The sequence below is a fragment of the Lacerta agilis genome, chromosome 16, assembly GCF_009819535.1.
Source record: "Lacerta agilis isolate rLacAgi1 chromosome 16, rLacAgi1.pri, whole genome shotgun sequence".
Classification (NCBI taxonomy): Eukaryota; Metazoa; Chordata; class Lepidosauria; order Squamata; family Lacertidae; genus Lacerta; species Lacerta agilis.
In genome coordinates, this window is record NC_046327.1 from 25,533,575 (window position 1) to 25,561,504 (window position 27,930).

The 27,930-nt window shown below is 45.9% G+C and overlaps 1 protein-coding gene across 3 annotated transcripts; it reads right to left on the reverse strand.

Moving 5' to 3' along the window:
- Positions 1-122: 122 nt before the first annotated feature.
- LPCAT3 (lysophosphatidylcholine acyltransferase 3) lies at positions 123-27,450 on the reverse strand. 3 transcript variants are annotated; one of them, XM_033172882.1, is made up of 13 exons: positions 27,429-27,450; positions 10,340-10,447; positions 10,123-10,229; positions 9,879-9,972; positions 9,339-9,376; positions 7,656-7,834; positions 7,159-7,267; positions 5,238-5,324; positions 4,013-4,179; positions 2,118-2,265; positions 776-934; positions 534-660; positions 123-442 (listed from the first exon to the last, which is right to left on the reverse strand). In XM_033172882.1, the coding sequence occupies exons 3-12, from the start codon at positions 10,168-10,170 to the stop codon at positions 544-546; spliced, it is 1,146 nt and encodes a 381-aa protein (XP_033028773.1). In that variant the 5' UTR covers positions 10,171-10,229; positions 10,340-10,447; positions 27,429-27,450; the 3' UTR covers positions 123-442; positions 534-543. The 3 variants fall into 3 exon arrangements, with proteins under 3 accessions (XP_033028773.1, XP_033028771.1, XP_033028772.1); XM_033172880.1 differs by lacking the exon at positions 27,429-27,450 and adding an exon at positions 18,600-18,741; XM_033172881.1 differs by lacking the exon at positions 27,429-27,450 and adding an exon at positions 18,661-18,680.
- Between the last annotated feature and the right edge of the window lie 480 nt (positions 27,451-27,930).

The window sequence follows — 27,930 nt, forward strand, 5'->3', positions numbered from 1 at the left end:
ACTCCTGTGTAGCTTATGAACACCATCAACCTATCTTTCCCCTTGCCTACAAAGCTAGGAGATAGAAACAGCACCAGCTTCCCCCAGCCGGTTTGTTTTTTAAAAAGCAGATGAGGCATGAGTGAAAAACCAACTGGGACCAATTTTATCTAACAGAATTGGAAAGTAGAAAAAGTCAGGCGGTGGCTCCATTCCTAGATGGCAGCTGCGTCAAGTGCTTTACAATCATCTGACATTTCCAGAGACTGGAGTGTCCGTAGGGAGAAGTTGAGAGATAAGGCAACCTGTAGAAGTGGGGAGGAAGTTTGCAGCCAGTCCCCCTCATTCTGGGGTCTTCGCCCCTGTGCTCTTTTCCCAATGTCACTCTGCATGGGTTTGACCGCAGCAAGTTTGGCAGGTGATGCTTCTACCATCCCCATAATAAATGCACACATGGTACAATCTGGAAGAGAAAGAAGCATAATTAATTAGCTGCATGCCACCTGATTCTGCTTACGAAGCAGTAGCACACCCTCAGGACTTTTTTTTTTTACCTTTTGGTTGTTACTCAGCTTTCTTTAACTTTTCTTTTCGTGGCACAAGTACTTTCCGCACGTAAGGCAATGCAAACAGTAATGTGAAGAACACCACATGGCCTACAAAATAAATAGACTTGTATACCTAGAAGGAGTGAATGAGGAAGTGAGAGTTAAGACATGCTACTGCTGTCAGTCAATAAGGGGAAGTGGGGAGGGGAAGTCCTCCTCTTTTCCCATGGATTAGAATTCTTCAGTACCTTGAGCCACTTTTCCAAACTGAAGAGGCAAAATGGCACCAGAGAATATCCCATGAACATCCAGTGGAGAGCTTGCTGAATCACGTAGAAGAAAGGCCGCAAGATAGTGGTCGAGGCCAAGGCAGCCAGAGGTGGACTGTCATGTACCAGGTCAATAAGCTGTAACAAGAAGAACTTGGTCTCCATGGCTAGGCTCAGACAACACCAAACCTTACTTTGTACTAACAGCAATTAAGAGCCCACACCATAGTTTGAGCTTCCACTGACTGATCTTAGCTGTTTTTATGATTTCTATTTGTTCAGTACAAGAATCCAATTTGGTGCAACAGCTCTTAAGCAGCCCCAGCTGTGGCTTGTCAGTGGTCTTAACAGTGGTCAGTAAAACCCCCAAAAAGCTACAGTTTGTGGGCAGGCTTGAGTTGAGACAACATAAGCCCAAGTTTTGTGTGGTCTAAAACCAGACTACATATGAAACAGGGATGGGGAAACTGCAGACCTTCAGATGTTGCTGAAATACAATCACCGCCCCTGCCCTTCCACTATGCTGGACATGAGCTGGGAGTTGACAACAATGTAGGATAAACACAGGCACCCTAGCCTGGTCTACAGAATTAGATTTCACTGAAGAGACGTATAATAAATTGACTGCTTAATATGGCTGTCAACCTATAGTCCCCAATCTTAAATTGGTTTGATTCATTGGCATTTACGAAAGCCAAAGTCTTAGCCTTGGGCTACTGTAGTGAGAAGAAAACATTTTCTTTCATTCTCCAGTCTAGAACACAAAAGATAGCCTGAAAAACCAAAACCCAACACAAGCTTTTGTAAAACTGATGCTGCTCACTGAGGAATCACATGAGGAAGAAGTCAACTAATCTCCAATTCAGAAACTTCATTCCACAGCCTTCCTGGAAATCTGGTGTTACCAATTTATATGATCTGATGGAGGACCTAGCTAAGCCTAGCAGGACAGCTTATTCTTAGGCCCTGGATTTTGGGAATGAGGCCTGAAGGCTCTGACAGGGTCCTAGAGTCCTCCCATCTCCTTCCCTAAGTCTAGTTAGCATTTTAGGGAGTAGGTGGGAGGGCTTTAGGACCCTGCCAGAGCCTTGTGCCTCTTTCCCTAAGCCTCTGGGAAGGCAGCGACTTTGGGAAGAGCACTGGGAGGGGACATCAAAACTTTTGCCTTACTTCCTACCTCCAGTGAAATAAGGCTGTGTGCAGCCCATGGCTTCTGTGTTGAAGCACTCTTGCAGCCCACTTGGTATGAAAAGTTGGCCCGCCCTGACCTAGAGGCTGACTTTAGCAATAGTCCTACTAACACCACTAATTTAAAGCTCACCTGTCTCTCAACGATGACAATGAGGAACTCCATTTGGAAGCACACCAAGTATCCACAGTGCAGACCATGCCAGAGAGCCAGGAAAAACAAGGCCGTTGCTTGAGATAGTAACTTGTTCCCCAGGAATTTCAACCGTTTATAAATGTAGCTGTAGATGGAAAACAATAAACCCTTTCAGTTGCCAGTCCTGAAGGCATTAAACACCATTTAGCTTTCTCCAGAAAAGAAACAATGACATCTCAAAAAGTTCATGGTGGTTTCATCAAGTTTGGGTGTGCTTTTTGTTTTTTGCTGCAGGAGGCTCAAACAGCAAAAGGAAAAGGGTTTTAACCCAGCACTTAAAAACACTGGCGGGCCCTGGTTCAAAGTTATGTTTCTCCATGTAGCAGAAATAATTTGATCTCAATTTTATTGAAATAAGTGGTTTTAGTTAGATTGGGGTGGGGGCACTGGGCAAACAGATTAATTAGATGCTAAGAATCAAACTTGGGACATATGCTTTGGTACTGCGCTATGGCTTTCTTTATATACAAGATTTCTGTGCAAGTTAAATCTATTGCTATAGATTGCCATGGTGTCACTTCTAACCTCTTAATTAGCTTAGTTCTTAGCATCATTTGTGTTCTGTATCTTGGATTTGTTGTGACAACCTTCATATAGGTTTTATTTTAATGCATGATTTTTTTTCTTTATTGGGCTGGTTTCCAAAAGATATAGATAATGCTTTTCAGTTAGGGAAGTACAAACATCATTTGTCTACAAGAAAACCCTCAAGTTGAACAACTTGCGTTATGGCTTAATTTCTCAATGAGCGGTTCTGGGGGCTCAAACTTTGTGTGGAATCCATTTCCACTATCAGGCATGCAGCGAATATTTTCTATTTCATGTGTAAAAGCACTTTCTTGATTGGTGCTGTATAATTCCTCAAGTAGCCAAGGTGGTAGTCAACTAAAGTTTACTCAGAGTAGACTGAGTGAAATTAACGAAAGTGACTAAATTAGGTCCATTCATTTCATCTCCTCTGAGTAAAACCTATTTGAATACCACCCAGGGTATTAAAAATCACGATCTCACCACCTCCAAATGTTACCAGCTTGTAATTCATAATAGGACTTTGTCAAGCCACTTTGCAAGATAAGGATAGTTGTATAGTCCTCACCACTCCAGGTGATGTAAAGACGGAAAAATGGGTTGGGGATGAACACCTTGCTCTGAAGAAGGTAATCATGTGAATCTACTGTGGAGCAGCTGGATTATGCACAAAGACATTAGGTGAGGCATAGTGAACCTGTAGCCCCTTCAAATGTTGTTCAACTCCCAATTGTTACTACCCTAGACAGCATGGCCAGGAGCCACACCATGTGTCAACATCTGAGGGGCCACAGGTTCCCCCATCCCAGAGATTTTGTGTGCATGGTGGGAAGGTAAATGGTGCTTTCGTATCTTGCTGAGGATAAGCAGGTCTCGGGCTTGCTCACTTCCTGGTTGGGAGACCACCAAAGAAGCCTTCTATATTACACCTAGAGTTCCATGGGCAAAGAATGGTGGATACACATTTACCAAGTAAGATTGCTTTACTTAGTAGTAAATCCAATCAAGAAATAAATCCTACCAAGTTCAAACAAGGAAACTTACTACATTGGGCTAATTGTGAGCACAGAAGCCCTGTCCCTGCCCAATGGTATTTCTATTGAGTCCCCTTTAGCTCTGGATATATGCTTTTTTTAAAAATAAAATAAAATCAGACACTGCTCACATTTCAAAAGTGGGCGAAGGTAGTAAACGCAAAAAATAGATAGCCTCAGGACTTTTTCTGGTCTTGTACAAAAGGCTACCTCCCCTCTACCCAGGTTTGGGAACAACTGTTATGCAGAAAAGCTATCAGCATTGCTCACCGAGCCACCCAGGCATTGGTGTTAATGTTGAAGGAGGCAATGGTGCCTGTAAAATAAGGGGTTGTCTCGAATAGCCAGACTTTCATGTTGCAACAAGCATCCCACTTTGGCCTCCCCTTTTCATCCTTTCCATTGTAGCCAAGTCCCGTGATGATGCAGACTCCTTCCTGCAACGAAACCAGCGAAGATTACCGTATTTTTCAGTCCATAATAGGCTCTGGACCATAAGATGCACCTAATTTTTAAAGGGGGAAAACCAGGAAAAAATATTTTTTCTGGTTTCCCTCCTCTAAAAGGCTGGGAGGGGGAGCGAAGGAGGCAGCAGCAGCGGAGGGACTGGGAGAGGAACATGCTACAGGCCTCCCCTACCTCCCCCACCCTGCCGACACTGGCGAAAGTGGGGCGGAGAAAGGGGAAGCCCAGTAGTGATGCTGTAGGGCTTCCTGTTTCTCCCCCACCCCACTTTCGCTGCTCTCATGGGAGGTTTAAAGATTTAAAGACAGATGGGGAGAGGGGGTGAACGCTCACCCTTCAGAACGGCTCACCCCCGCTTTTTTTAAAGGGAGCCGGGGAGAAGGGGTGAGAGTTAACCCGTTCCCAGCTCCCTTCAAAGCAAGTGGGATGAGCACAGGGCGTGGGGTGGTAGAGAAAGCAGCAGCACCCCCGCTGCTTTCTCCACCCTGCGCCATGCCGCTGATCCCAAAAGACTGCTTTTGTGATCGGTGCACAGGGCGTGGGGGGGTGGAGAAAGCAGCAGCATCCCCGCTGCTTTCTCCACCACCCTGCACCCTGCTGCCGATCCCAAAAGCCTGCTTTTGGGATCGGCGGGCGGCGCGGAGGATCCAGCAACATCTCCGCTGCCACCCCCCCCACCAAACTCAGCAGGGGGTGGGGGGAGGCAGCGGGGAGCGAAGCAGATGTTGCTGGATACTCCCGCAGCCTCCGTCCGCAGAAACAAGCATGTTTCTGCGAACGGAGGTGCGGGGAGGATCCAGCAACATCTCCGCTGCCGCCCCCACCTCCCGCCAAACGCGACGGGGGTTGGGGGGAGGCAGTGGGAGCGAAACCTTTGCTCCATAAGACGCACCAACATTTCCCCTTCCTTTCAGGAAGGAAAAAGTGCGTCATGGAGCAAAAAATACGGTAACAAGTTGTCCTGACATTGCTTGGCCTTACTCAACAGGCGAAAGTGGTTTTGCACGCCAAGTTTAGCTTCCAGGCTTACCGTGACCAGCCAGCAGGTAACATATTTATAGAGCATCGTCTTGCCCCAAATCAATATATAAACGCAGCGGAACCAGAAAGGCTGCTCCTGCAGGAAACAAAAAATAATAAAAATCTGTGAGGTAAGCTTTGCACTGGAAACCACTTTGGCTAGTCTCAAAAAACTCGAGTGCAGTTGCAACAGTACAGAGAAATGGCATATAAAGCTGGGTTGTGGTAGATAAAACTCTTCAATATTAAATTATTCTCACAGATGTATGATGGAAACAGCATGTGCAAAATATCTAATGATGCCTTTCATTTAGTTAGCAGTACACATTTACTGTATTTTTCGCTGCATAAGACACACTTTTTCCCTCCTAAAAGGTAAGGGGGAATATCTGTGCGTCTTATGGAGCGAATGGTGGTCCTTAGAGCCAAATTGCCCAGGGGCCAAAAGCAGATCATGCTTTTTTTTTTTTTTTACAAAGAGAAAAGGGGGTGTTGAAAGGACCCCGCTCAGCAGCTGATCAGCAAGAGATTCGGAGAGCGATAAGAGTCCCCGGTTCCCTTTCGGCCCTACCCCCTTGCCCAGGCCTCCATTGTTGGATGTGCTGTAGAGGGAGGTTGTTTGTTTCCCCAGCAACATGTGACTGGCTGATTAGATTATCTGTCTGTAAACTGTAGAAACGGCTCCCTTTCCTTAAGAAGCTGCAGAACTGTGAGTTGAACCTCATAAAAACGGGGCTTTTCCTCTTTGCTTTTCCCCCTTTGCAAAAGAAGCTTTACTTTTCCCCCTTTGCAAAAAAAGCTGCACAAATCTGAGCTGATCCTCCAAAAAACAGGGCTTTTCCCTTTGCAAAAAAGTTGTAAAACTTTGAGCTGATCCTCAAAAAACAGGGCTTTTCCCTTTGCAAAAAAAGCTGTACAAATTTGAGCTGATCCTCAAAAAAACAGGGCTTTTAGAGGAGGAAAACCAGAGTTTCCTCCTCTAAAAACGAGGTGCACCCTATGGAGCAAAAAATACGGTACACACACACACTTAAAAAAGTAGACAACAGGAAAATTTAAAGGCATGCAACGTTTTGAATGCATTCAATACAAATCAAGTGGTTTCTCATGTAGTTTTGGGTGAAAGTATAGATTTTTTTATTAGAATTCTAGATTCTCATGCAAGTGTTTATGGTGCTTCATGGGGGAAAAAGATGCATGAAGATGGGAGAGAGACAAAAGCTTCTTCTAGCTGAGAAAGTACTTGGACTCAAGGAAAGAAACAAAGAGCCGGAAAGTTGGTGCCATGCAGCCCTGTGCCTCGGCAGCAGGGTTTGCAATCGTTCAAACCAGTCATAAAGCTTCCCAGGTTGCCAAAGTGATTGAAACTGGTTGTCCAAGATATTGGTTGCATGGCTTGTGGGCTAGGTAGTATCCATCTGATTGCTAGAGTATTAGTATGTACAGGTGAAACTCGAAAAATTAGAATATCGTGGAAAGGTTAATTTCTTTCAGTAATTCAACTTAAAAGGTGAAACTAATATATGTGATAGACTCATGACATGCAAAGCGAGATATGTCAAGCCTTTGTTTGTTATGATTGTGATGATTATGGCATACAGCTGATGAGAACCCCAAATTAACAATTTCAACTTTGGGGTTTTCATCAGCTGTACGCCATAATCATCACAATTATAACAAACAAAGGCTTGACATATCTCGCTTTGCATGTCATGAGTCTATCTCATATATTAAACTCCAGTAGCTAATGAAAACAATTGCTTACATAAATTGACTTTTCCACAATATTCTAATTTTTTGAGTTTCACCTGTATGTCTGACATGTTAAATCATGGGTAACTAGCCCTCAGTTTGGGTGTGGCCAGGTACAGCTAGTTACTAATACTATTCCTCCTGGAGTTACCGCTCTTTCTCCTCCAAGCCCTACTTACCAGGTAAGCATCCGAGACAAGGTATTCCTCAGGGATGTATGGGGACACGACAGTGTAGACTACCATGAAGAAGAGGCCCAAGCCCAGGCGCTGAAGGGCAGGCAAAAAGCTGAAATGAACATTGGGGAGCAGGGGAGAGAGAGAGAGAGACAGACAGACAGAGAGGAAATCAGTCATCCAGCAGTGCACTATTTCAGAACAAAGGAAAAGTGGACTGTGGCTCAAATGGACAAATGTTATGTGCTTTTAATTACAATGACTACCTTTATGGGGGGAACCCTGGAGGACTTGAGAGCTTGGGCACTGCACATGAGTCTGTAATATTTTGCTGGACCCAATAAAGTTATAGCCCTCACATGGATTTTGGAATCACCACCATGAGGAAGCTGGAATGCCCCACACCCCGCAGTGTTTGGAATCTTGATTAGTAGTCCTAGGATGCACAGGAAATGGTCAAGAATACTCCAGGCACTGGGAAGCGGGGCAAGGAGAATTACCTGTTGGGTCTTTTGCCTGGAACGTCAGTCAACTCGCCTCTTGTCAGCTTAAGATATTGTGTCATGGAGAACTGTGGCCCCACCATGAAGGCACCATAGAAATACACAAAGCCAGTGACTTCCAGTAAAGTAGGAACACCCCGAACAGCAAACTTTTGTTGTTCAGGAGTGAGAGCCTGCTGTAGAAAAATAATAAAGACACCAAAAACAGCATCAGCACCCATGAATTTGCTTTTGCTTGCATGCATGAGATTTTTTGTTGGCCCTAACGCTGCCTAACTCACTTGCTCTAAATGCTTTGAAGAACAAGATCCACCATTAGGAACCCCAAAGGTCAACCATGGACAGAAATCTCTAGGTTCATAGCATGCTTTGTTGTGTCGTTCATACTCCTAATAGCAAACTGTTCTGGTATTTGCTTTCCTAAGGACTTCTCAACTGCAACTTTTTCTGGCTTTGTTCCCTGGAGTTCTAGAAATGGAAGCAGGGACTGGCACAGAAGAAGCCATGATAAGCTCAAGGGCACAGTAACAGATAGCATTTCTCTACCCAATCCTCCCTAACATCTTCAAATGAACTAAACCCCGCTCCCACCCACATCTGTCCAAACTTGAAGAAAGACTGCTTGATAGACCTGAAAGGAAGCAGGAGCTTTTGCTAAGGAGCGGAAGGATAGAAGGTCAGCATTTGCACCAACTTTATTTGTTATTATTTTCCTTAAGTCATCACTCTATTATCTGTAATCTTTGTGGAGAATCAGTTTTATGTTTAAAAGAAACTTGTCAGCCCTTCATTTTTCTGGCCTTGTTCCCAGCAGCCCTTATGCACATAAGCAAAGGCATGATTTGGAGTCCTGCCCCCCCCCCTCCAATCATCATCTGGATACGGCTGTTGACAGGTGTGAGTGGATTAATGCTTCATAGGTGTTTCAGACTGGAAGTTTAAAGTTTAAAGTCATCTTCTCATTGGTCAAGTTTATCAAGTCTCACTTGGATTGGATGAAACACATTTTCTACTCAGCCCCATGGATAACTTTAAAATTAGGTGAGTTGTGTGTCTGTGTAGTGATAAGGTGATCAAAATGGCTTAGGAATTTTGGTCCCATTTTCTTTGTAACCAAGGTTTTGTAAATCTGCCAGCTTTGTTTGCTTCTTGCACCTTTTTTGCTTTCACTGCCTCATCTTTCAAACACAGTTGTACCTTGGAAGTGAACGCCTTGCCAGTCAAATATTTTGGCTCCCAAATGTCGCAAACCCGGAAGTGATTATTCCAGTTTGTGAACGTTCTTTGGAACCTGGACATCTGTTGCGGCTTCTGATTGGCTGCAGGAGCTTCCTGCGGCTAATTGGAAGGCCATGCCTTGGTTCCTGAACATTTTGGAACTTGAACGGACTTCTGAGGTAGCACTGTATCTGTAACTTTCTGATTCTATTAACAAGCCCGACTTTTGACTTCTTATACCAGATTTTTCCTCTGTACTTGTTTGTACAAGTGTTTGGAATTTAGAGGTTCACTCATAACCTGTTTGAGAAGTGGACGGTTTCTACCCTGGAAGGAACTCTTTCCTGGGTACCCAGCCTGCACCACAGGACCCTTTGCGAATTGCCTTTCTCACCAATAACTCCCCTGAACACAATCCCATTGAGAGGAATGGGGGAAAGAAAATGATTCCATTTCACTCACCACTTCCTTTCTGCCATCATAGTAATCAATGACCAAACCTAGGGGTAGAAAGAGATACCAATATAATCAAGGAGGCCAACACCGTACAAAAAGTCAGCCCACTGAATGGCCTGAAAAACCCAATGTTGCAGTTCACTGAGTATGAATCAGATTACTATTAATCTGTAACCTGCCCTGGGATTTCCCAATACAGTCGTACCTTGGTTCTTGAACGGAATCCGTTCCGGAAGTCCGTTCTGACTTCCAAAACGTTTGGAAACCAAATGTTGGCTTCTGATTGACTGCAGGAAGCTCCTGCAGCCAATCGGAAGCCGTGGAAGCGCCGTTGGACGTTCGGCTCCCAACAATAGTTCGCAAACCGGAACAGTCACTTCCGGGTGTGTGGCATTCAGGAGCCAAAACATTAGAGCCGAAAGGTGTTCGTGAACAAAGGTACGACTGTACACTGTATTAAAACAGCAACATAGCTGGACTGTAGGAGGGAATTTGTGGTGCCAAAGCACGATGATGGAACATAACTGGATGAGCAAAATTGCTTACCAATCAGCTTGAGAGTCAAAACACAGTGTGGCATGGTCCATTTGATGTCATAGCTCTCTGTGGCAGTGAAGAAATAGCCAGCCATCAGATATAGCTGAAAGACATTAGCCGTGAGGATAAACCACTGCTTTCTCTATCTACCTTCCCATGCCCACTCCCCAGGCTCCTGCACAGCTCTTGCTGGGCAGAGCAAAAGACAGCAAGATCAGAATCTCAGTGAGGAACGCAGAAGGAACAGGTTTACCATCTGAAAGCAGAAGGAAGTGCAGACGGCAGTGACTGTGCGGCCCATGAGCCTCAGTATGAGAAACTGAACGAAGACACATATCAGGGAGTGACAGAACTGTGGCCCTGAGGAGGTAAATGTGAGACAATTAGAAACTGCAAGGAAAAACAACATCACCCCCCACCCCCACTCTGGTACTCACTGGTCGGGCAGCCATCTTCTCAGCCCCCCTTACCAAAGTTGAAGTAGGCAACCAAGAGCCCCGTTAGCGTGTTGTACAGGTGTATGAGGTAGAGCTTTTTCTGGAAAAGGAAATAGCGCTGGAACAAGGCAAAAGGGTATCCTATAGGGAAAGAATAGGAACACAGATCAGTCGATGAACACAAATGGATTCTATAAAAAGCATTCCCTTTTGATTCTTCTATCCAGGGGACACAGAGGGTGCACCAAATTCACTGTTTAGGTCTTACATTAGCTAAATAAGACTCTGCTGTGAGCCCTGCTGCTGACACCTTTACCTTTTTCAGTTCAGTCCTATGGAGGAAGTGCTGCATTTGGAGGCAATGTTGCAGAAGTGGCAAAACTTGCTACCCCCACCCACCCCCATGACCTGGATGTTGGGGAGCTGGAGTTGACCAAGAACCTGCCAGGAGATGCAATGTATTCTAGGGTGCAGGATAGACAGAAATGCCATGTGCCATCCCAAAGAACCCTTGTAAATTAAAATGATTTGTTTCACACACATCTCATTCCAAAACATTGACGATAAACCTACCAGTAAAATTTCCTATTTTGTATTCAGGCAGTTTGCTGATTACACAAGTTTTACTCTAACGTTTTGTAAGTCTTCATCAAGTCCTTCAACGCTCTGAACTGCAATGCAGTTCTAACCAAGAGCCCCCCCCCCTTGGCTCACATCTGCTCTCCCCCCCCCATTCATGACTGACAGTTGCACATTTCAGCCAGTTGCACAATGAACCAGATTCTAGTAAGTGTAATCTACCACACAAGCCATATTTTACCATTGCTCTCCAGTACAACCAGCCATGTTATAAATATTACCTAGTAACCAAGTAACATTGTAATTGGATCTCACACTCCTTTCCCCTGAAGAAGTGGTTTATTTATGAGTCTCCTGAGCTTTCTGGATTATTTTAATATCAGATATACAGCACAGCTACAACTTCTCTCGCGTTTACCCTCAAACCAATCCTGTGAGGTTGTACTCCATTTTTTTTTTTTTAATTAAAGAAACACATCAACAAATCCACAAGTTTATAGCCCAAAGCCTTCAAGCCTCAAGGTTCAAATCTTCCTACTCCCCACCCTCAGGTTTAATGATTTACTAATGGAATCAAAGGTTCAAAACCCATTAGTCTCATTCTGTGCCACCTAATCCTTTTAGCAGAATTAGCAGCAGCCCACATTCTTGGGAGCATTTCGACTGCAGATACTCACTAGATTTTTAAAAAAGAATGTGAGATAATGCACGACACACCAATTTAGCACACTTGCACCTCTGGTGAAACAGGTTTCTGAAGCACAGTAGAAATCTGCAAAACCTTAGTTTCCCAGTAATGATTGTAGGATAAAAAGAAATTAGCTGGTGAGTGCTTATTTCTAAGAGCACCCTGAGCTACAAGGGCTGTCACACTTCAACTTTCCTGGAAAGTGGAAGACAAACAAACTAATGCCTGTCTCCAGCCACAGATACACTGCTTCTCTTCTCTCAAACTAAAAAAATAACTAGTTATCAAGATCCAGGACCAAGCAGTAATTTTAAGTGATAAATTCACACACAAGTGTACGCAATGTGGGTTATTGTCCTTATGACACTCCTTGCCTATGCAATGATGTCGTTAATCACAGGCACTATTCACTCCAAACTTATCTTTGCAGCCATAAAAGCAAGGAGTTACAAAAGAAATGCTGATTCTCAGAATGCTGCAGACTGTAGGAGGTACATGGCAAAGTTCTTGGCAAAGTTGTTGACGTGGAGCAACCATAAATTATACCATGAAACAGCAAGTCACAATTCCAACATACTCATACCAGAGGCTTTGCCTAGGAGCTTGATGAAGAAAAAGCAGGTATTTTCTCAGAGCACTGCTTACAGTCTGGAGGAGGAGGAGATATTACTAGCACCTTCCCTGTCCACTCCCATTAGATCTTCAGCGAGGCCCATCTCTGAGTTCCCTTCTACTGGAGATGTGACCAACATCCAGCTGGGGACTGGCCCTTCCTCGCTGTGGCACCCCAACAGTGGGCCGCTCTTCTTAAGGAGGCTGACCTGGTGCCTCCTTTGAAATCATTTCAGCAGCAAGCAGAGGCTATTTTCCAGGCCTCTTAGTCAGTTTTTATCTCGGCTGATGATTTGTTGCTACCTTCCCATATTTTTAGAGTGCTTTCATACATTTTAAATGTTTTATTGGATTTTGTATTATAGTGCCGTAAGTCACCCTAGGAATTATTTGAGAAGCAGGGCAGAAATTCCTGTAATTAAAAATAAGATAAGAGGGATCAATGTTGGGGGAAATTATCCTGTCGAGGCCCTATCTGATACAGTTCAGAGCTGCACCAGCGGTATGTGTCAATGCACAGAACTCCCCAATCAATTGTACGCCAAGTGTCAAATTTTTCTACTCAGAAGCTGCACTAAATTCAGTGGACCTTACTCCCAAGTTAAGTGTGTCTGGGGCCACAGTGTTTTATCTAGGCAGCCAGGGCTCCTCCGGATGACAAGATATTTTTGCACCAGGTAGGAGTTCCCGGCGTGCACAGCGGGAGGATGGCGGACTTTAACATCTTTGCTATCTATCACGAGTTAATTTGGCGGCTGCGATGGGAGTAAGCAGCCTCCCACCTCCCCGGGACGACGGGGAGGGCTGCCTTTGCCCGCGGTACTCCTTAACCCGCTTTGGGTCCTTCGGGACCGGTGGGGGAGTCTGGGCACATAGGGCTCGTTTTCAGATGCAGCTCCTGGAGCCGGCCCCGTTCGTGCACGCTCCCTTTAATTGGATATATAAATTTGTTTAAAGATTTTGGGCATGTCTCGGACAAAGGAGTGGGAAGAATGTTGCTAACTGCAGCCCTGAGTGATTAAGAATGAAGATTGGAAGAAGACGCGGACTTTACATTGGTATGTGAAGGAGGGAAAAGAAGGGGGGGTAAGCTCTGGAATCTCCGTTTGTTTTGCCTCAATATCTACTTAACACGGGCGAAACCTCCCCCTAGAAAATCCACTTTCACAGGCAAATGGCAAGTGGACTTTAAAGACAGAATGGAAATTAGAATGGAAATTACAAAAATAAACTGTGTGGAGGTGAAACTTGATCTGGACTTGACTCAACAGAAATGGAGGATCCTCGGCTGGCTGTGACGCAGCTAGAATTAACTGCCGAGTGCTGATGATAGCCTGTGGAGCTGTACACCACTTCAAAGGGAGAAGCCGGATTTGATGGACGATTGATAGTGGAATTTACGAGGGTCTGGCCCTCCCGGAAAGGAGTGGGGACGGCTCACAGGGGAAGAAATTGGTGTGTCGCAGTTTGATTTACAAGTTTGATTTATGAGAGACTTTCAAGATGGCGTCAGCCGAAATGCGATATTGGGAGAGGATGGCTTTTTCCACACAGAGACATTATTTACTATAAGAGTGTCTGCTTGCTGGCATTTATCAGAGGCTGTGAAAATATTGACTTTATGAAGCAACTGGAAAAGATCATAAGAAAGCGCTCCGGAGTCCGAGACATGGGGAATTCACAAGTTAAAAATTTGGCATAATTGGAATTGTTATAATTGGAATTGTATAATTAATTTGGCATTGTAATTTGTTTGGTAATTGGAAATATATGTTGGAAAATCAATAAATATGTTTAAAAAAAAAAAAAAAGATATTTTTGCACCAGGTCAGTGAAGACCACTTGCCTTTTAAAATTCTCCCATATATACAAAACTCCCTATGCACCTTCTGGACTGCATCTGTACATTTCCCCCTCTGTGTCAAATAACTGGGGTCAAATAATCATTGTTTACTTTTTATAATTCATGGAAGATGGATCTCCCTCAGGAGGTTCTGGACTCTCCTTCCTTGGATGTTTCTAAGCAGAGGTTGGATGGCCATCTGTCATGGATGCTTTAGCTGAGTTTCCTACATAGCAGTGGGATGCACTAGAAATATGACCCTTGGGGTCCCTTCCAGCTCCACGATTCTATGTTACTCTGCTTCAATAATATTTCATTATGTTCCTACCATTTTATATAATTGTATTTTGTAGAAATAATAAAACAAAACATGTCCTATTTACAAACAAAACATTAAAATAGCTACCTTTCTACTAGTAGGATGGGGGAGGCATGGGCGTAGCCAGGATTTTTGTTGGGGGGGAGGCAGAACCTCAGATTTGTATTGATTTTTACTTATTGGGGGAGAAGCTGCCCCCCTTGGCTACACCCATGGGGGGGTACAGGAAGAAAACAAGGTTGGAAGGGGGCCATGGTCGGAAAAATGTTGGAAAACACTGGGGTAGGGAACAGAAGGCAAGAGACAGAGCAGGTGGAGGAGCTCTGGCAAGTGAAGAACGGAATAGGCAATAACACACACCATCAGTAATCTTTTACACAAGACTGATGTAACCAGCATCAGATACACAAGACTGATGTAACCAGCATCAGATACATCAGAGATAGACAGGCTATTTTATCTTTATATGGAACACAAGAGTAGGGTACACACTTCAAAACAGATACAGAAAAAGTTTTTAAAATGATTGGTCTGGATTTAGAACAGGTCCAAGTCTTTTTTCTTTCTAATATTTATTTCTGTCAATCCCTTTAACTCTCCCCTCTCACTACTCATAAAAACATGATGCATGGTTAGAAATGGCAAAAGTTATTGCAGGAGTGAACTATTCTGCACTGACCAGAAGGGAATAGCCCACGAAAGAATCAAGCCTTAGTGGGAAGAAACTGCTGACAGGTGTTAGGGGTTAGGAGAAATCTGGTGCCCCAATGAGAAGAAAAAGAGGACAAGAAGCTTGTTTGGGCAAGAAGTAGGTGGATACTTGTCTTCTTTCATTCCCCCATCACCCGATAACGCAGAGGTGGGTACCTGTCCCCCTCCAGATGTTGCTGGACTCCCATCAGCCCCAAGAAGCATGGTGAATAGTCACAGGTGTTGGGAATAGTGGAACCACATCTGGAGGACCCCAAGTTAATCACTCCCTGACCTAAGGGATGAGAGTGTGGCGATGCAAGTGACATGCTGATCATGGTCACTGGCTCTGGCACATTCTGGAAACTGGATGGCCACTGTGGATTTGGCAAACTGGGAGGTTCTGTAAGAGAAGATTGGTTCCAGTTTCATTTACAAAATCATCCCAGAATACCTGCAAGTGAGGATCAAGAGAAAGAAATTAGTAAAAGCCTCCTGAAATTAGCAGTAATGTTCTTGACCATCAAAGAGAGGAAGGAATTATGTGGCTCAAGAAAGATGTGCTGCATTATTTTGACAATGCGGAACCTCTGGAGTGCAGTACATTTATACAATACTTCTCATGTGAGATCAGTTGATAGCAAGATCAGCAGATCTGCCTCGCCCTACTCAATAATTAATGGTGATCTAACTTTCCCACACAATCCTGTTAATTAAGACAGCCGCACCTTAGCAGAGTTCCCAGTCAGGTTTGGATGCTTCTCCACAGTATGTGCAATGCAAACCTTTTACTTGTAGACAGGTGGTCTCTCATAGGGAATCAGGTGCACACAGAAAATGCTATGTATTAAAATTTAAAGCATCCTAAAGATTACACTACTCTCATACTCCAGTTATGGGCACATTAGGCATTAGGAATGAAGTCCCATAAATTATTAAATGAAGTCCCATAAATGGCCTTGCTGCCAATGTTATGCATATTTATTTGTAAGCAACTTCAATACATCTTGCTTCCTAATAAAGGTTGAAGCCTCATTAAACCTAGCAAGACTTCTGAGAAAACACACACGATCATGCTTGGTCTAAACTAAGATTAAGACACGTAGAAAATTTAAGCTGAAGTAGTTGACTTTTAGAAGTGATTGGCAAAAGCAAGTAAGAGACCATAAATAGGTTCCTAGAGCATTGCTTCATTGGAAGCATCACCACTATCCTGTTTGAAAGCACAGTGGTTCCATCTTGGAGTATTACCACCTCAGGTTTCCCCATCAGAGGTCTTTACATAAACCCAGAGCTAGTTTTCATTTGCACAATTAAGATACAGTCCTCCTAGTTAAACTGAACACAGTTGGTTATCTTTTTCCTTTGAGATGCATTCCTAAACATATAAAAACCAAAACATTTTAAAATTAAGCCTAGTGATAGTGATTCGTATTTAGCTGAACAGGTCTCCCTGGGAAAAAAGAGTCCACCATCCACTTTTCAGAATGCCAAGAGATCCAAAGTAACACAGAAAAAGACGTTCTAACATTGCAGCTCTGAATTGAGGGACTATTTCTTTTGCCCTGGGAATACACACACAACTGCAAAGATGGCTTCTGTGGAACAGATACGCTTTCCTCCTGGCAGAACTTAGCTTTGTGCCACCAAAACCTATGTTAACCATGACGGCTGGAGAGAGATAAAGAACTCATATAAGTTCCTGCCATAGCAGTGCCTCTCCAAGCCGTCTGGCTAGCTGGCTTTAGGAGGGAATTTGAGATGCCCTGTAATTGTTCACTTCTAATGCCAAGTTTGAATCATGCCCCAACTTACAGATCCTTATGCACAGCAGCAGATGGCACACAAATTCATTGGTGTAAAGATGGTATGCACTTTCCTGCCAAAGAGAGGACTAAAGTGACTGGGGTATCTATTTTATTTTAGGTGAATTAGACTTAGAAGACTGTCAGAATTCAGAAAAACCACCCTAAGCCATCCATATCCATTGTAAAGGCTGTTGGGATGCCACAAAAACAAAACATAGCTGTGACTCATCCTTTACTTTCAAGCCTGCCTATCAATCTTCATGTGGTGCCATTAGCCCAGCAATGTGCAGCACTCAACATGGTGCCCTCACAATCTTCACTGATGCTTGGAGACATAACCTTTCTTTCATCTAAAAATAACCGGAATCCTTCCATCTTTTCTTTTCTTGTGTTGTGCTGGACTTGGAATAGGGCAGACAGAACTAGAAATTATCCAGCCCTAACCATGTCTACTTAGAAATGTGTCCTAGGTTACAACTCCAGCAATATTCATTTTATGACATGCATTTGTGCTCCCAGGAACCCTTCTGTCTTCTTTTGTATGTATCTGGTCACTCATATATTTTTCTGCCCTATACTTGGGCTGCAGGCAGACCATGAGGAGTTTCAAGCAGCTGTAACCAGGGGGTGATTGCTTATTCAAAAGGCAGGCAGCTGAACTCATGCACCTGTAAGAACTGCACAGAATACTTTTAGGAGTGAAAAGTAACTGCATCCATTTCTGTTTCCTTCTTCTCCGCAATCCTCCAGCAGAGGTACTACTCTCCCATAGCAACAACATCTGGAGGCCTAGAGGTTAGCCACCTTTGCCATACATGTAATGAAAGGACAGTAGGGTTCCCATGGCTTTGACAGCTATGTAAAACAAATAGCACAGAGTTCTGCAGGACCCTTAACACTAGTCAAACAACTTGCTGATCCCAATCTCTATGGCAGACATCTGTAACAAAGGCAAGGGGAACAGAGACCAGTAAGGCAACAGAGGTCAGTATACCGTATATACAAGAACAGCCTTGCTAGATCAAACAGAAGAACATTCCTTCACAAAACGCTGTTTCCAAGTGACCAGCCACATGCTTCTAAGCAGCCCACACAGAAGGGCAACCCACCATTTCCTGTTTTTACACACACACACACACACACACCAACTGCTTTTAAGGATAAGCAGCCTTATGGTAAATCAGACTTTTTGTCCATGTAGCCCTCAGTGGCCTACTGAGACGAACTAGCAGTGGCTCTTCAGCGGATTTCCCAGCACCTGCTCCCCGAGATTTATTCTTATAACTTTACTTACGAAACAAATAAGATCCTAAAAGATGCAAAGGCTACAAACCAAAAACCAACCCCTCCCCCAACTTCCTCTGCATGTAAACCACACGCTACAGCCTCCCTCCCAGTTTTCCCAGGAAGTGAATTTCTGATAACATGCGGGTTATTATCATTCTTCTATTTATTCCTACCCCGCCTCCCACCCCCAGGGGCTCAAGGCGGCTTGCAGATGAAATAGGAACGGGCTTTTGGCGGATGTCGCTTTATCCCTCGTGTCACAGGTGAGCTGCTCCACCCGGATACGTTCTCTCTCTTGGGGGCAGGAGGCGAAACAGGGTCCGCCTGTCCTTCTCCATCATGCCACACACGTGTGTGCAGGGTACGTGTGCATGGGGTGTCACGCAAGCCACGACCCGCTCCCCTCCCTTCCTCTCTCGCACACCCCGCACAGCACCAACCGCCGGTCCGTCCCGTCCTTTACCCACCCATGAAAATGGACACCATGAGGCGCAGCGCCTGCTCCGAAATGCCCAGCGAGCTCGCTACCTCCGCCAGGCTCGTGGGTATATGAAAACCGGACCCGGCGCCGCCGCCGCCGCCCTCGTCCGCCATCTTCTCCGCCGGTTCGCCCGCGCGCCCGCCCGACTGGACCCGCTCTGGTGACCCCTTTCGACGCCCGGCAACGGCAGTGGCAGCACCGGCGGCGGCGGCGGCACGGCGGCCCCCTCACGCAAACCACGCCCCTCTGTGGCTCCCCGCCTCCCAGGCCTATTGGCCTCGAGGCCGCCAGCTCCCGCGTCTCATTGGCTAACAGGTGGCAGGGGGCGGAGCGAGCGGCTCCAAAGCGTAACTGAGGCAAAGGTTATTCACGCCTCCCCACCCCCACCCGCTCACCCCCCCACGCGTGAGGGCGGTATCTCGGAGTAGGAGGGGGGAAGTGGGAGGGGGGAACCTATTTCCTATTGGGGAGGAAGGGCGGCGTCCAGAGCGCGAGGCGGATCCTTGTTTCTCATTGGCTCCCTTAAGACAGGAGAGACCCAGGGAGGGAGGGGGTCCGGAGTAGGAGGCTTTGCCGGGGTTACTGTCGGGCGCGAGGCAGGAGGAAGGGGCGGGCGCGGCCTGTGCTTGGAATAGGACACGCGCAGCGGGGACTGGCTCTGTCCGTTTGGGTCGGCATTGCTTTTACTGTTGCACGTTCAGCCGTTGAGAAAAGAACTCCGATATGTAATCTACACCGGTGTTTAAAATAAAACCATTGTCATCTTCAAAATAAATATCAAAATAATAAAAACCCATCATTATCATGAAAATTAAGTTTCATCATCAAAATAATAAAACACATCATCATCATATGGCTATTTTTTTAAAGGCACATAAGAAAATAAGGAGGGTATACTGGATCAGGCCAATGAAATATCTAGTCACTTATGACAGCCCTTAGCCCACTTTGCTGAACTCCAGAACCTTTTCATGATTTCTTCAGTATTTCTATGCTATTAATGTGCAAGATATGGTCTGAAGCTCAACATCAAAAAAACTAAGATCATGGCCACTGGTCCCATTACCTCCTGGCAAATAGAAGGGGAAGAAATGGAGGCAGTGAGAGATTTCACTTTCTTGGGTTCCATGATCACTGCAGATGGTGACAGCAGTCACGAAATTAGAAGACGCCTGCTTCTTGGGAGAAAAGCAATGACAAACCTAGACAGCATCTTAAAAAGCAAAGACATCACCTTGCCGACAAAGGTCCGTATAGTTAAAGCTATGGTCTTCCCAGTAGTAATGTACGGAAGTGAGAGCTGGACCATCAAGAAGGCTGATCGCCGAAGAATTGATGCTTTTGAATTATGGTGCTGGAGGAGACTCTTGAGAGTCCCATGGACTGCAAGAAGATCAAACCTATCCATTCTCAAAGAAATCAGCCCTGAGTGCTCACTAGAAGGACAGATCCTGAAGTTGAGGCTCCAGTACTTTGGCCACCTCATGAGAAGAGAAGACTCCCTAGAAAAGACCCTGATGTTGGGAAAGATGGAGGGCACAAGGAGAAGGGGACGACAGAGGATGAGATGGTTGGACAGTGTTCTCGAAGCTACTAACATGAGTTTGGCCAAACTGCGAGAGGCAGTGAAGGATAGGCGTGCCTGGCATGCTCTGGTCCATGGGGTCACGAAGAGTCGGACACGACTGAACGACTGAACAACAACAATGTGCAAGAAGCAGAGGTGATATAGGGAGAAAGAATATCCCAGCCGATGCTGCCCTTCAGTTTATTAAAGCCAAGGATGTCCATTCTGACTTGCCTATAAATTGTCTGGCCTATAATTATTTTAAAAATAAAAATGGCCTGCTTTAGATGATACAAACGACTCCAAGTTAATTGCTTTAACTATTTCCATTCTGCTGTTCTGCTAGTTCCTAACAATGCAGATTCTTAAAAGGGGCAATGCCGGTTAAAAAGAAAGGCCCGTTAAGCACCAAACTTATTTCCCTGGCTTCCTTCCAAGGTATGCTTAAACAAAATTAATTTTCACTTGCTGTTTAAGGACATCATTCTATACTCCAGATAGGCTGCTCGCCCTTCCTTAGCCTCTTTTCCTTAACCTGCTCCTTTTCCCTCATGGGGTATTCCAGAGCCCATATAGAGTCCTTAAGTGGGTCCCCTATTGGTAGGAGAAAATAACAGGCCAACGACATGCAGGAGGGAGGAGGAACCCAAAACAATGGGGTGCAAGCCCTTATATAGACTTTTGAAATTGCCCACCCTGTAGCTCAAGATCCCCCGCCCCCAAAGTATCATACATACATCACAGAAGAGGGTAGTCTACAGTGGAAATACATCACAGGAGGCAGTCTGCAGCAGAAATCCTGTTTGCCAGGTTATCTGTTAATGGTCACTGGTTGCTTTATCTGGGCAGCCTGGCCATTCTTTCGTGATGGTAAATATTTTAATTCCTGAAACCAGATCACAGGCTCATCCTATTCACACACATATATGCCCTTAAGACAGGTAAGCAAAAGACAATGGAGAGGCTCTCCTATTTGCTTCCTCCTTGTAGATAAATATTTGAGGTCAATTTGGGAGTCAAAATGGTTTCAGGATTGCTCTCCTGTACTATTTCAGACATGTGGTTTATATACTTATGTATGTGTTTGCCTTGTACATTTATGAACGTTTTATTTTATATTTGGGACCTTAGAATTCTTAGAACACCCCAATCCCTTCAGGCTGCTTGTTTGGGGAGGGGGCAGATCACTCTTGCCAGAGCTCTGAGATGACTACCGGTACTTTTAAAGTTAGGCAGAGGAGGACCAAGGTGGTCAGGTGGGGGGTGGAAAAAATAAGGGTCCCTCCAACTTTAACAAAAGGTTAAGCCATGCTTTGTTCAGGGGCCCTTTCTGTGCATCTGTCCAACCAAAGCATCAAATTTGGCTGAATGAGTAGGTTGCTCACTGAGCTACTGGCTAAGACGACTTGCTGTACCAGCAGAACATGAAATACTGAATGTTGCCACCACAGATGATAGGCTTGCACAACATCCTACTGGTGTATCTATTCTGATGGGAACAACTCTGTCAACAGAACAGGGCAAGGATGTCAGTGGGATGTGGGGAACGTGGGAGGGGAACAGACTTATTCCCAGTTTTATCTTCTTTCAGGGTCCTCTTATGCCCCTAACAATGGTGGAACTGTACAGAACTGCAAAAATCAGCCCCCTCCTATAAAACTCAATGGAAGAGGGGGGCACCAGCCAACTGTTCTGCTCACACCCACATTTTTAGTGTAGGATATGGCAGAACTCTGAGCCCCATCACAGCACGCCAACACCCCTATTTAAACCCCACACAGGGTACCCATAATAACTCAGGTGACCCAGTGCGCAGCATGGGGCTGTATTTATTCTAGTTTCATGTGCATACAAAGAATAACTTGGGGGATGGGAAGAGGGCGGCCCATGGGGGCAAGGAAAACAAGAAAGTGCTTTGCAGGAACAGCAAATTCCTCAAACGTTTTCTAAAACTTTCATGGGCAGGGGTGCCAACTTGAATAAAATATGGGGGGCAGCTAAGCCCCACCCACATAATCACATGATGCGGTGCATGCACACCATTTGAATGGCAATGCCTGGGGGGGAGGGGTGTCGGCCACCTCAAATATTTTATTGGAGGGGGTGAATACCCCTTGGCCCCTAGGAGTTGGCTCCTATGCTCACGGGTGTTATATAAATTAGGTTCAACCCCAGAAGGGAGTCCACGAACCCGGGGGAGAGCCTTAGTAGGGCTCCCCTCCTCACAGGAGCACTTATGAATAAATAGAGACGATACAGAATATCCCAAGGCAAGATGATAGCCCTTTATTTGTTACTGCTGCAGCAGGGTGTTTTGCAAGCAAAAGTGAGACCTCCAACAAAGGCCTGCAAGCTCCTATATAGACTTTTGAAATTGCCCCCCTCCAGCTCAAGACCACCCCTCCATACATCACAAATGGAGGGTCTGTTAGCAGTGATCTGAGCATCCTGGATCCTGCCCCCTGCCTCCTCTTGCCCTCCACCAAAAACCCATCAAGTGAAGCAAAAGATATTTAAAGGTAAAGGTAAAGGGACCCCTGACCATCAGGTCCAGTCGTGTCCGACTCTGGGGTTGCGGCGCTCATCTCGCTCTATAGGCCTAGGGAGCCGGCGTTTGTCCGCAGACAGCTTCCGGGTCATGTGGCCAGCATGACAAAGCCGCTTCTGGCGAACCAGAGCAGCGCACGGAAACGCCGTTTACCTTCCCACCGGAGCGGTCCCTATTTATCTACTTGCACTTTGACGTGCTTTCGAACTGCTAGGTGGGCAGGAGCTGGGACCAAGCAACGGGAGCTCACCCCGTGGCAGGGATTCGAACCGCCAACCTTCTGATCAGCAAGCCCTAGACTCTGTGGTTTAACCCACAGCGCCACCTGGGTACATTTCCCTATTTCCCAGCCAAGTTAATCACACCCTTTTGTCTGGCACTCAGGTATTAGGATGCCAGAGATTATCACTCAGGCAGAGGGCTGCCGAGTAGCTGGAGGGGCAACCCCCCCCCCCTTTGTTCCTGAGACAAAGAAATACTTGGTCAGTTGGGAGTCAAAATGGAGTGAGGCCTGTCTTCCTGTGCTGTTTTTCACACATGTGGCCTTATTTGTTTAGGTACATTAATAACAATTATTATATATAAATAAAATACCTTAAAATTCTTACAACACGGGTATCCCACCAGTGGTTGGCGTTGGGATCTCAAATTTCAGCAGCACTCTGTGCGGCACTAAAATTAGGGGGACTCCCCCCATCTCAGCAGCATTGTTGTTGTGCCCCCTGCGGCGAGGTGCCCAGTGTGGCCGAACCAATCGCGCTACCCCAAAAATGCCTCTGACCCCACACAGGTAAGCAAGGCAAAGCGGAATCCATGTTACAGCTGCTGCAGCCGTGTCCCACGCCCCTCACTGCAATTCTTTGCCATTGGTGAAAATGGCAACTTTGCTTAAACTGTATCACTTCAGCACGCTGTCTCCCTGTGATAGCCGAGAGCTGTGTCTCTCACGCAGATAAGCTTGCAAAGGCCAAGCACTCCAACTATCTAGTTATACAGGGTATGAGCATGTTTGCCTCACAGGAACACAGCTCAGGCGCACGAAGCAGAACAAACTGTCACTTCATGCTGCATTCCACTGCAACCCCTTCAGGGGGATGTGGGTAAGTATTGCCTCAGTTAAGTTACGGCAGGCAGTCTCTCCCCCCCCCCCCCCACACACACAAACAAACGAGTGGTAGTGCTAACATATCCCACAACCACAAGACTATCATAGGAACCAGGCTGCTGACTTAGACCAAAGGCCTCTCAAAGGTTGGGCAAACCCAAAACAGAACAGGAGCACAATAGCTGTCTCCTGCTCACGAGCCCCCCACTCAAATTGGTATTGGTTCTCAAACTTTTTTCTCTGGGCCACACTTCCAGAATAAAAAAATTACTGTACTTGTCTCACCAAAATTTTTATTGATACATTGAAAAACAAGAAGAAACAACTCCTAGCAGGGCTTGATTTGTAACACAGAACACAACTGCTTCATAATATGATCACGGGACGCCCAGAAAGTTTAAAGCATGAACATGAGTCACCCCCCCCCCAAATACAATTATGAACGAGCCTGTTACATATGTACCTTAAGTATGTACACAAACTCAATGAGAGGTGTGAGTTGTTTTTGTCGGGTAATCTCATTTTTGTAGGGTCTAATTTGAGACAAACTCTCATCTCATCAACGCAAAGCAGACTCTCTTTTCTGATCGTTCTTATTTGATAATAATAATACCTTTATTGTCAATGTACAACCTGTGTACAATGAAATTAACCAAGCCTCCCTCCCCCCTCCCCACAAACACTCAATCTCATTGCAGTCTGTGTGCTTGTCACACAACACACCAACCCTGAAAATCAGTTGCATGATATTATTTTCCGTTCAGCACCCTAACAGCCCATGGATAGAAGCTGTTTTTCAGCCTGTTGGTACGACTGATTATACTTCTATATCTCCTGCCCGATGAGGTGCTGGCCGTGGTGTGAATCGTCCCTGAGAATTTTTCTCGCTCTCCTAAGGCATTGATCCCTTGCGATTTGCCAGAGCTGAAAATCCCTGTTCACAAGAATGTGTCATGGAGAACTGTAGAAGAATAGCCAACGCTATTCTCCAGCACTGCAGTTTGAATGGCAATTCTGCATCACAACCAGAATTGTCTGGTGACTTCTGTTTCAGTGTATCTGAAGAAGTGTGCATGCACACGAAAGCTCATACCAAGAACAAACTTAGTTGGTCTCTAAGGTGCTACTGGAAAGAATTTTTTTATATAGAATTGTCTGCAGATACTCTTGCTCTCATTTTGAAATCTACCCATATTCTGCAATTAACAAAAAAAGTTAACACTAGACTATGCTGAAATGTTTAAATGTTTCTTTGATTGTCCTTGAATCTTCCTGCCACACTTGCCATCCTCTTCTGCCACACCCTTTGACAACCACGAGTTAAGAAGCTTGCTGAAGGGAATGCATAATAGCCATCAGAAACTTTATCCTCCACAAATTGTTGAGGTCTAATGAAGATCATTAGGTCTAATGAAGATCATAGGGATGCGGGTGGCGCTGTGGGTTAAACCACAGAGCCTAGGGCTTGCTGATCGGAAGGTCGGCGATTCGAATCCCCGTGACAGGGTGAGCTCTTGTTGCTCGGTCCCAGCTCCTGCCCACCTAGCAGTTCGAAAGCACATCAAAGTGCAAGTAGATAAATAGGTACCGCTCTGGCGGGAAGGTAAATGGCGTTTCCATGCACTGCTCTGGTTCTCCAGAAGCGGCTTAGTCATGCTGGCCACATGACCCAGAAGCTGTACACTGGCTCCCTCGGCCAGTAATGTGAGATGAGTGCTGCAACCCCAGAGTCAGAGACGACTGGTCAGGAGTCCCTTTACCTTTAATGAAGATCATATTGCCTAAGAAAGAAGAGAAGACATTTCTGGAGGAAGCAGGCCCTTGATAGGACAAGGGTGGGGATAGCTTTCAGCCAGAGGGCTACTTTCCCTTGTTGCCAGTGGTAGTTGGATTCAAAGGCAGAAGTCGGTATAGCAATGCATGTGACTATTATCGTTCTTCACTAGGTTACATTCGAGTGATGCAAATGTCGCCGGCTTCTACACACACATATATGTGCATCCAGCCAGGCAGGCAAGCAAGAGGCATTATTACAATTCAAGGACACATTCCAGCCAGGCAAAAGCATTCAAGGAAGGTGCTGGGAAGCAGCAATGGTGGGTGTGGCAGGGCTGGCCCACCCATGAAGCAAGGTGAGGTGACCCCCTAGGGTGGCAGGATCCACAGGGGCAGTAGATCCAGCATCCAAGGAATACATCGTCTGCTGCCACTGCCAAAATATATCGAGCTGGCCCTGGTGTGTGACCTGGGAATAGCCCCAAAGGCCAAACAAAGAAGCCAGGAGTGTTGTGTTTTCTCATTTCTTCGGTCTCGGATGCAGAGAAGCCCCTACCAGAATTCACAGCCTGACTATTGCCAGTTTCAGAAACTTGCACGAAACTAATTTGTACTGAGATGCATTTTGGAGACCTTCACCCAGGCTTCTCCAGAAGGGGGTGCAGTGAAATCTGGTGGGAATCCGTGGGGATGGGATTTGGGAAGCAAGTCCTGCATATGTGACCATAGCTGTCAACTTTTGGATTTGAAAATAAGGGATCAGCAGCCTCACCTATGATAGTCACATGGCAGTGGTGGGCAGAGCCAGAAGCAAAAGTGGGTGGAGCAGCTAGAATGTGGCGTCCGCGCTCTTCCCTAGATCAAGCTGCTTTGGGCTGCAGCTGCCGCACACAACTCAGGGGCAGAACTTGAAAGCAAAACGAAGCTGCCCTAGAGAGAAACAGGCCATTAGTGTCTCTGTCACAGGATGGCCTGCTGAGGGCAGCAGCAGCAGCAGCTCTCTAAGAGTATTCATCCCCGACAACCCAGGAATATACGGGTTTTTGATTAATCTGGGAGAGCAGCGGGAAACGCGTTTAAAAACGGGGGAATCTCAGCCAATACAGGATACTTGACACCACTGTATGTGACCATACAGGAATTTGGGATGGAATGGCCCTTTCCAGTTAAAATCAAAGCCTGAGCCTGGAGCAGTGGTGTGCGGTCAGTGGACTAAGGGGACCAGGCTAGTCTCCCTAATGTTTCCCTGACACCTCCTTCCCAAAGCTTGGGAAGCTTCTTCCTGGCTTAGGGAGGGAGGCACGATGCCCACATGCTTGACCGCCTCCCCCCATCACGTTCGCAAGCTGGTCCCTCTGCCCCTAACTGTTCCCCTACGAAAAATTTCACCGAATGCACTGCTTCATGTGCACTCACATCTCTCCATCCCTCACTTAAGCAAGCAAGACTAATGGTCCAAGGACACATTCCTGCCGATCAAACCTTGGAAGGACTGCTGCAGTCCCAGACTCCAGGCCTGAAATTTTTTGTACGGAAACAGTTTGCGAACGTGATGTGGGAGCGACGTCATGCATAGAAGCATCACACCTCCCTTCCTTAAGCCAGGCAGAAGCTTCCTGGGCTTTGAGAAGGAAGCACCAGGGGAACATTTAAGAGACTAGCTTACTCCCTCTAGTCCACTAACCACACACCATCTTTTGCACTACCTGCTTTGTCAGCAGGCCCTGCTGACTATAGCCCTCTAATGTTGCCACGGGGGAATGTGGCCTCTGGTTTGGAAAAGGCTCCCTGCCCCATCCTACATGCAGAAGTGGCTCACCTGGTGGCACAAAGTGGCCACGCTCACTTCCTGTCAGGTGTGGCACCTTCAACTGCCCGCCTTGCCGATACCCGAGCTAAGGCATCACCTGAGGCAGCTTAGGGTTTCCCTTCCTGTATGGTTGCTACAGGCTATCTTGCTTCCAACTAGATGCATTTGTATTGGCTCTCGTAGCTGCGTTTTGTGCATCTGCCGGTGTGCAGTGGATGGTGTGGTATGTCGACAACATTGTGGGCATCAGCAGCCCTGGCCTCATAGGGATTGGGCTCTGGGGCACCTGTTCTTTGCATAGAGTTACCATCAAGAAGATAAACGTACTGTGCACAGCATTAGCTGATCGTGAGTCCTTCCCCTCTGAAATGATTATTGCTCAGGATTTCATGCCTGTCGGGATAACCAGTCGCTGGAGAGCCTGCTCCCACTGGTTATGAGGGTTCTTGAAGGTCGTGAGGAGTTTTAGGAGTTGCAGAAGGTCTGAAGAGGATAGCGATAGGCAGCAAGA